General features: G+C 40.9%; 1 protein-coding gene across 1 annotated transcript; it reads right to left on the bottom strand.

The window, feature by feature from the left end:
- Window positions 1–461: 461 nt before the first annotated feature.
- On the bottom strand, window positions 462–7,800 carry LOC104613300 (uncharacterized). Its single transcript, XM_010281067.3, has 5 exons — window positions 7,112–7,800; window positions 5,733–5,882; window positions 1,436–1,531; window positions 1,132–1,287; window positions 462–1,030 (listed from the first exon to the last, which is right to left on the bottom strand). The coding sequence occupies exons 1-5, from the start codon at window positions 7,667–7,669 to the stop codon at window positions 896–898; spliced, it is 1,095 nt and encodes a 364-aa protein (XP_010279369.1). The 5' UTR covers window positions 7,670–7,800; the 3' UTR covers window positions 462–895.
- Between the last annotated feature and the right edge of the window lie 2,154 nt (window positions 7,801–9,954).

Here is a 9,954-nt window from a genome sequence, read left to right as displayed (position 1 = left end):
GGTTGTGGAACAAATAGACCTTAAAGATTAAACAAGAAATTACTCTCTCTCTCTCTCCCCCCCCCCTCCTATAGTCTACACCCGGTAGTGAGTCCGGATCTCCTGCCCACGTTTATCAGAGCCACACATGGAGAACATCTCATTATCTGTATAGTATTATGCAGGAAGAGATATTCCCAATTCACGGGGAATAGTGTATTGTGGGTAGGCATGGGCAGAGTTCTCATGGGCAGATGATCCGGACTCCCCAGTAACCCATCCCCGCTCTCTAGGAACTTTCTCATATTTCGGGCAGACATGGATGGGTGCCAACTGCCACGGGAGGATCCCTTGATTGGTCTTATTTTCCCATTCTACGGCCATTTTAGTTCTAAATGCTTTCTATGTAATTAAGCCATATGTGCCACATCGCGAAATGAGACCTTTCACCACGGCAATACTGCGCACAAAATTAGCAAATATGACTGAATGGTAACTTTTGACTGTATTAAAAGTATTTTCATCTCACAGGAAACCAAAACTACTGAATGAAATGTTGCCCATGAAATGGTGATGCGAACAGCCGCAAACTTTCAAGTGTTTGTGGCTCCCACAAAAACCCAATATATTATATTAGGCAAACGGGTAGAGGAATTACACAACAAAGAATGGATGCATGCTTATTTCAGTCGAAAACTGTACAAGAAGCCAAAAAGGAGAAACACTGATCCAATACCCATTGGCAGACACTGAGGTCAAATGAAGTCAATCTTAATATTGAGCTGGCACTTGGCAGCATGGCTGCCGGGCAAGCACTCCAGAAGCCATTGGTTTAAGCAAAACATGTGACAGCTCTGACTACAATCTAGCTTTCCCATCTCATTATCAGCATCATATTCTTTAATGATTTCCAATCTTAGTATTGAGCTGCTACAGCAGCCTTGCAGACAGGGCAAGCATTCTTCTGCAGAAGCCATTGCTTTATACAAAATATGTGATAACTGTGGCCACAGTCCAGCTTTCCCACCTCATCATCAGCTACGTATTCTTCCTGAATGATATCCAAACACAAATGTACATAATCAACCTCTTTACGTAAGCAAAGAGAAAGTAAGGAGGTAAAGGAAAGGAACAGGGAAAAAAATTACGCACTTGACAAATGCTACATTTCCAATCTGTTTCAGTGGGAATATGTGATTGCAGATCCTCCATAAAGGAGTGCTTAATTTTTCTGAGGCAATGGAATATCTCTTCTTCTCTTAAACCAGTATTTACATACCCAATTTTATCTCCCAGTTCAAGCAATTCCTGCTTGCACAATTACAGTCAAAAGAATCATACAAGTAGTTAGATGAAGTGATCTGTGTCATTCCATTAAATGGAATAAATGCAGATAATTTAGATAAAGTCGGGGACATGATGCAAAGGCAGTATGTGAGAGGGGAGAACTTCACACCTCATATGTCATATTATCAACATCAAGCCGCCAATCCCTGTATTGATCATATACCTCTGATCTTCCACCCAAAAGAAGGCTCTGGAACATCATAATCTGCATCCAACATACGGATTTCAGAATACAGAAAAGTAAACAAATTGCACATTCATTTCCCTCATTTAAAATTTGTGTTTTTGCTCATTCACTGGCATCAGAAAGTTGGGTCATTCAGAGGTCCAAAATCAATTGGAACATGCACCCTAATACATGCGAACAAAATGCTTGAACAAAATTGGATCCATTCACTCAGCAGAAAATAGAAGGGTTTTGTTATAGTGGGAAACCTATTGCTAGGGAACATTCTAATTGGTTATTCTACACTTGTTACTTTGAGCATTTCTTGCTTTAAAGTTACTGTGAACCAAGAACCAAAATATTTTTCAGCCACTTGAGAATGCACTCATAACTTCACCTTTTGTTTTCCTGATGAGCACTATTGACTTCACATCTTGAGGTTTGTCCACGCGATTTTGAAATGTCTTAAATCCTCTCCACTCTTCAGTCTAAGGATCTCATTAGACAGCCTGGGCTGTCAAGAGGGTTCTCCCCATATGACATGTTAGTTACAGATTCAGTGTAACAGTGTTGATGCTGGATGCATGTCTGGGTGAAATAACATGTGGACAGCCCAGGCAGTCAAATGTGGACAGCCAAAGTTTTCTCTCATATGCCACCATATTTCTAACATACCAACATTCTACTCGCTGTTAACTTGACTTATTTTGTAATACGTGTAGGAAGAAGGAATTTTCTAATTTGAACACTGAAAGCATTGTTAGATAAAGTATTATGGTCTCTTGAATGAAATCAGTTTCTTACCAAGAAAAAGATCAAGTATTGTGGTGCTTGACTATTACTTGAGAGATAGGGTGGTTGACTCCATGTCTAAGTTGGGATTCCATTTGACCATTTGTCTTGCTATGGTAGTCTATCATAACAATCAATTTTTTAGCCTCACACGTTCTACTTGTTTGTTCATAAAAGGGCAAAACACAAACATTTTCGTATCCTGAAAATTTAGGTTATGACACTAGAATATAAGCTGAACAAATCCCTTTATGAAGAGTTGGGTAAAACTCAACTAATGGACTTTTGTGTGATGGACATTATGGATATCTATGATCAAGGATGATATGATTGCAGGGTTGCATACCTAATTTCTTTTCGATCAAATTAAAAGTGGAAGAACATCATTCACTATTTCTTTTACTGCTGAAAAAAAATATTTGTTTATTTTGTAAGTTTGCTTACTTTAGGAAAGAAATATGATTATGATGACATCAATTAATTGAGCAATTGCATTTTTTTTCTTGTTTTCACCAAAACATTAAAATAATTTTCCAGTCAACAAATTCAGATCCTTGAGTACTAGAAAAAAGAAAACAATTTAATTCATATATTAATTTGTAAAAGAAGAGATATTCCATGAATCTATTTCACCTATTACTCTGGGAAACAAATAAAATACCCAACCCCACAATAACAAGTTGCCTCATTTCTCATACTAAAGGCCAATGCAAATATTTTAATCCAAAATCAATATATAAATGTCCAATTCTTCAAAATGTTATTCCAGAGAAGGAAATTTCAAGGAACTCAAACAGAAACCACCCTCCATGACTAACAGTTAGTGATGAGGGCAGATTTGGCCCTCCAGTGAAATTGCGACACGTGGCACCTCGTGACAACTAGGCAAGCACCCAGGCAACAACTTACCAAGTTGGTGTCCCCCCCGGGCACCGGTCTGACTGGCCTGGCGCGACCTGTGCAACCTGGCCGGATCAGCCTGCCACAGGCGCCGACCTGGCAACCTGGCCCGGACACAGGCGCCGACCTGGCAATCTGGCCCGGACACAGGCGCCGACCTGACAACCTGGCCCGGACACAGGCGCCGACCTGGCAACCTGGCCCGGACACCGACCCACCGACTGACACAGGCGTCGACCTGACAACCTGGCCCGGACACAGGCGCCGACCTGGCAACCTGGCCCGGACACCGACCCGCCGACTGATACAGGCATCGACCTGACAACCTGGCCCGGACACAGGCGCCGACCTGGCAACCTGGCCCGGACACCGACCCGCCGATTGACATAGGCGCCGACTTGACAACCTGGCCCAGGCGCCGACCTGGCCGCCTGGCACAAGCGCCAGCCTGACAACCTTGAGGAGTTCATCACCGTACCCCGGTTCTGACGGGATATGACGTCTTACCATTTGAAGGCTTTTCACCCACCTAACCCGCGAGGGCACCACTATATAAGGACTCCGACCCCCAAAGCCAAGGAGGGGAGAAAAAAGTATGGTAACCCTCGCCCCCTAGCTTTCTCATTTCTCTCCAAGCCTCTGTAATCAGAATGCTAACTTAGGCATCGGAGAGTCCCCGCCGGGAAAATACCCCCGGGTCCTCTGATTCAGTTCTCGCAGGTCCCTCAGCTCCCGCCGTCTACAAAGGAGAGAAAATCACCTCACGCGGAGGGTAGTTGGGTTGCGCTGCACCAGGGAGCTCCACCATCCTCTGAGTTGCAGACCGCCTAGGAGCAAGTCAAGTGACGAGTTCGCCATCAGGCAGTTCGCCACTAGGGAGCACCACTAGGCAATTCGCCACCAGGCAGTTCGCCACCAGGCAGTTCGCCACCAGGCAGTTCGCCATCAGGCAGTTCGCCACCAGGGAGCACTACCAAGCAGTTCGCCACCAGGCAGTTCGCCACCAGGCAGTTCGCCACCAGACAGCTCGCCACCGGGCAGTTCGCCATCAGGCAGTTTTCCACCAGGGAGCACCACTAGGCAGTTTGCCACCAGGCAGTTCGCCCCCAGGCAGTTCGCCACCAGGGAGCACCACCGGGCAGTTCGTCACCAAGTAGTTCTCCCCCAGGGAGTTCGCCACCAAGTAGCTCATCACCAAGACACGTCACCACCGGGTCAAACAACGAGGTACTTAGCCAAAAAATTTATACATCACAAAAAATGGTACGTGACCAAAAACGGTTACATCAGTTAGGATTAACACAAATAAGCCTAAATATCAAACAGAATCATCATCATCATCTAAAAGCCTTATCCCAATGTTGGGGTTGGCTACATGAATCCTGTTTCACCATTCAATTCTGTTTAGTACCACATCCATTGTTAAATTATAAGTGCTTAAATCATTTCTTACTACTTCAACCCATATCCTTTTTGGTCTGCCCCTAGCCCTTCTTGCCCCTTCAACTTGCAACAGATCACTTCTTCTTACAGGTGTTGTAGATGGTATTCTATGCATGTAACAAAACCATCTCAATCTACTTTCTCTCATTTTTAACACCTATTGGAGCTACTCCTAGCCTCCTAGGTTCCTTCAAATGACTTAATTTGAGCCTATCTTTTCTAGTTTCTCCACTAATCATTCTCAGCATATGTATTTCTGCCACTTTCATTTTTTGGACAAGTTGTTTCTGATTACCCAACACTGCTCCATACAGCATTGCTTGTCTTCCAACCGTTTTATAGAAAATATTTCAACCAAGCAAGAGTGAAGACTTTGGGGTTGCTTGGTAACAGCTGAAGTGGCTCAACTCAGTAATCAATGTAACTTCATTTTCAGCCATTAAGGAACTCACAACCTCTTTAATAACTTATTCACTAAAAGACAAAACAATAAGTCATTCAATTCAGCCATCAGCTGTTATCAAACAGCCCCTTACTAGAGTAAATTGCAAGTATGAGCACCCAATGGAGAATGGTCACAGTTCTTCTGAAAGGAACTCTACTACTCAAGAGATTAGTTTACATTTAGCTAAAGTGGCACTTTATGAGGAGTTCGATTGAAGCAGAGGTTCAATTTGAATAGGGTTATTAAGTCATACAAGATATAACGGAGCTCCACATTACCATTCTCTTCTCCAAAGGCTTCTTTTTTTCTTTTTCTTTTCCTTTTCCTTTTCCTTTTCCTTTTTGTGTTTTCAGCAGAATAAGTGCAGTCACCAAGAAAACTCTTTTGTACAAGCCAGCCCTATTAAGCAATAACTCTATTGAGACAGTGGTTATTCCATCCATGCACCCACTCAATCTTTAGAAGAGGGTCAAGCAAAGGCTTCACATGTTCAACTACATTGCCAGACCTAGAAAATACCAAACCTATATCTTGAACTTTGATTATAAAAAAGCAGATCTTTTAAACACAATTAATACAGGAAATCAACTCAATTGGCATGAAACAGTTTGTGGGCAAACATCAATAACTGATCAAAGAGGAGCATATGTACGGGCATACCTCTGCAAGCCCTCCCGGTGAGCGATGTCGAAGATGACGATAATGTCTACCACCAAATACATCAGACGCAGAGTGCATTTCAAAGGTGGATGGAGAATCCAAACCAGTGATTTGCTCAAAGGGTGCAGCTCGCCTTGCATTACAAGAACGCTATCAAGGCCACCAAATAAAAGTCTCAGAACCTTCAGAACATACATTTTAATAACCATTTAAATATACTCCACAGTCACATACATGAAGTGACAATGTTCCACAAATCCCTCAAAACCAAAATGGTAACCCAAAACTATATCACAGTGACCATCAATGCATGAAAACTGAAAGGAGAGAAATAGCTTCATAGTCCACGATCATCTCATCTTTTAAAGGTGGTTAACAGGGTAAATTGGTTACTAATGGATTGGTTCCCTATAAGAGGTTGGAAATGTAAATCCTTACGGGTCTAACAGATTTATTCTCGACTGAAATCTCATTGTACATGCCGGATCTAATGTGGAGGATTTCTATGCTAGTTGTGATTAAGGAAGTTCTTTAGAAAATTAAAAGTAGCAAATATGATAAGTTAGAAGAACTTTCAAACTAACTAGAACTAAACAGAAAAGAAAGAAATAAAGATGCTCAAGAACACTCCATGAAGGCATGGGCAAGAAAAGAACAAGAATTCCAGTGAGAGAAATGGAAATTTGAAAATCCATTCCAACAAGAAAGAAAGAAAGAACACATTTTGAATAAAGGGAAATGTAAAAAATGGAATTGATAATTTATTAAGTAAACGTAGGCGAGTATTGGAGAAAAGAAAAAGGACACTCAAAAGAAGATCCCAGGAAAGCCCACCCAAGATAATCCATCGACAATAGACAAAAACAGCTAAACCAATTGGTGAATCAAAACCTTCTCCAGAAACAATGGAAAAGGCCATCATTGATTCATAAAGAAACAAAAGGAGATGTTTATGGTAATCCATCACCTGTCCTGTGCTAGAAACAGATAAATAAATTAAAAAAAAAAAAAACGAGCAGGGAAGAGAATGCACGAGAACCCACAAAACCGCAAACAAAAAAATGAATCCCAAGAAATCCCAAAACCCAATTCAAAATTTAAAGATCCCAGAATATCAAAACAACTCCGCCATGGAAAATCCAAAAAAAGCCAAAAATAATAAGAAAAAGAAGAGAAAAAAGGAACACTTTCTAAATGTATATATATTAAAAATAGAAATTATATAATCTCCCAATAACATACAAAATTGCAAATATATCTTAAAATTTATCAAAAAAGGAAAGAATCTATAATGGCGATGATGAAAAAGAAGAGAAAGAACCAATACGGAAGAAAGTTCAATGTGAGAAAAAGCCACAAAACAAAAACGGCAAACACACCTCTCTGTGATTTATCCTCTCCGCATCAACCCTCCCCCTTCCCGCCACTGGCCGTCTCGATACGACACAATCGATGGGGGCAGCATCAGCAGCAAAACCGATCCCAGGAGAGCACCAAACATCAGGAACAACAACGGCTGGAGTTGGGTTCCCCATAGTTGTCGTCGCCGTCACCTGCTGGCCTTTCTTCCTTTGTGGATTAGTATGCTTCTTTTTCCTCACCTTCTTAGCTTGCCAATCTGCCGAAGACCGAATAACCGCCGGTGCCGATACTTGAGCGGAGGACGTACATCCAAGTCCTCTAAATGTCGCAGATGTGAAGTTCTTCTTTTTATTATCCTTCAACGCCGCTGAAGACATGTCTGAACTCTTGTTCTTGTTATTGTTGTTGGTGGAGAATGTGGACAGAAACAGAGAAGAGATGGTGGTTTTACCGCGAGTAGATTGATTGATAGAAGGGATTTGTGGGGTTGGATCTGGTGCTATAATGGATGGACTCCTGGGTCTCCTGAACCTAATCTGCTCAGCCGCTGTGGTGTTCTCTGCAACAACAACCATGATTGAAGAGGAGAGAGAAGAAGAGAAGAGAGAGCAGGAGAGAGACAGTAACAAGAGTGTCTGATTAGTTTGTGGGAGAGGAAATATAGGGGCTGAAGGTGATTTGATGGCGTTTTATTTGGAAATTTGGCTTTCTTACATCCATGTAACCATGTTTGATTCCTCTTTTGTTCTTTTCTTCTTTTTATTATATGGATTATAGGTTATAGATTTCTGGGTGGCCATTCAACAAACAAACTAATGATATTTTCTTTTCTTATTGTGGGTTTAAATTTCATGTAAATTACTTTTGGGTTTTGTGTTAATCATTTTGAAGATTTACTTTTGCTTTTTGTAATTGTTTGATTCTTTCTGTATTCTTTGTGTATTGTGTGGTGGTGAAAGTGCAAGTACTTGGCCTTTTGTCCATCTGCATGTTGGACATTGGAGTGGAACTCAAGTCTTAACTTTTATGGAGAGGAGGAGCTTTAGGGTCTATAAGACTTCCTTGAGAGTTGAGAATTGTGGTTGTGGATTTTCACAACCCATGGACAACCCTAAGTGGGTCCCACTTTTGATGTTCTGGATCCAAAGGTCAGTATGAAAGATCCAAAAATCAATGTGGATCACATCAAAACTGTCATATCTATGCGTTTCGATGGGCCCAAACAGTTGCAATCATGTGATCATGTTTTACTTTGACTTGTTGAGACTTCGTAGGTGTAAAGCATGTGGTGATAGCCCGCCGAATACGTGTATATAATGTTATAATATAGATTTCAATTTCATCATTCATCAACGTTTTAAAACCGTCGTTGACTCGGACGTCGGACCGTTCGGCCCGGATACTGATATTTTTTTTTTTTAACTATTAAATTAGTTGATGACCCATTGACCCAGGTAGTTGAACCGTTGAACTGTGAATATATCCCAAAGAATATAACTGTTCATGATTCCGGTGATTCAAGATCATGCTGGGTTGGTTTTTAGAGTCGATGAGGCGATAACCCAATTGGATTTTTTTTTTTATCAACTCAATTGGATATTTGGGTGGTAGAATAATTGCATAGAAAAATATTATTATCATTATTTTTTGTTGCATAACATAAGCTGCCCTTTTTAAAATTAAAATTAAATTGCTTTCTGGACCGTTTGGTTACGTTGACATAGATTGCTTCAAAGAAGAAAAAGCTAAAAACTAGCTTAGAGCACAAGAAAATTAAGTTGCCACTGACTTGTTGCTTATTGAAATAGCAAAAGCCCATGCCAATAACTTATTTTTTTAATCTCAACGCCAAACACGCCAACATTACAAGAATAAGGAATCTAGACTCTAGAGTATAGTTTAAGAGCATAAATTGTTGAAATTCCAGAGTATAACTAATTATTTTTGGTAAGTATCTAGGTTTGGTCTGGTTGTTCAACCATTTGGATTAAACTGAAGTACTGAACTTGACTGTGTAAGCGATAGATGGATTGAAGCCAATGAATCCATGAAAGAGGTGGTGGGCTTCAGCGGGGTCGGCCCTGTTCTGCTCACATCATAACTTCATAATTTCTAATCCGACCAAGTTAATTAAGTCGAGACTGAGACTGTTTAAGTGAGAAATTAAATGGAGAAAAGTCTACCGACAGCTACTTAATGGAGAAATTAAAGGTTACACTTATCTGAATGACGCAAGATCCAGACTGTGGAAGGAAGGGGACCAGATTAGAATTTGCATTTGTTAATTAATTTCAACGGGATCAACGCTTCTGCTTCTACTTGTTTCTACCTTCAGACTCAAGCCAGTTGTTTATGTGTTGACTTCGATCTTTCGTGCATGAGGTGGAAAAGGAGGATGGATTACAGCACAGGATTAGGATTACTACTAGAGAATTGAGCCTTTTTTTTTAATTAATTTGATAAAGTGTATTATTGGTGTTAGGATTTATATTGGGTAGCGTTTGGTATGTGCGAAGTGACATGGACTTCACAAGGGGTTCTGTTGTGGGTCGTAGAAGTTGGGGAATTGGGTATTTAAAATTTGAATTGGATCTGATCTGTCTAGCTGCTGTTATGGGCGTGAGTGAGTGTGGGGCACTTGGGTGAGTCTGACGAGTCATGACTCATGAGAGAAGAAAAGTGTTTACTCGTTTCTTGGTGGGTGGTGGGTGAGGTTGGTGGAGTGGAACCGTGTTATTACTATTATTTTATTTTATCTCTAAAGCAACACAAATAATTTTACAAAAAGGAAGGAGCAAATTTGACTTCCAGGGCTAGAATTGCTAGATTAATTGAGCCTTTCATTCCGGTTTCAGTTGAG

Source organism: Nelumbo nucifera, chromosome 4 (assembly GCF_055504915.1).
Source record: "Nelumbo nucifera cultivar China Antique chromosome 4, China Antique-T2T, whole genome shotgun sequence".
NCBI lineage: Eukaryota > Viridiplantae > Streptophyta > Magnoliopsida > Proteales > Nelumbonaceae > Nelumbo > Nelumbo nucifera.
Note: the sequence above shows the minus strand (reverse complement) of the source record. Positions and strands in the feature narration are given on the sequence as shown.

Bases quoted from the DNA above. Each gene is read 5' to 3' on its own strand.
- LOC104613300 (XM_010281067.3), bottom strand. From the start codon at position 7,669: ATGGTTGTTGTTGCAGAGAACACCACAGCGGCTGAGCAGATTAGGTTC. The intron at 5,883-7,111 runs GTGTGTTTGCCG...TGGCCTTGATAG, and splicing joins AGAGGATAAATCACAGAGAG to CGTTCTTGTAATGCAAGGCG. The intron at 1,532-5,732 runs GTATGCCCGTAC...TGTTGGATGCAG, and splicing joins CACCGGGAGGGCTTGCAGAG to ATTATGATGTTCCAGAGCCT.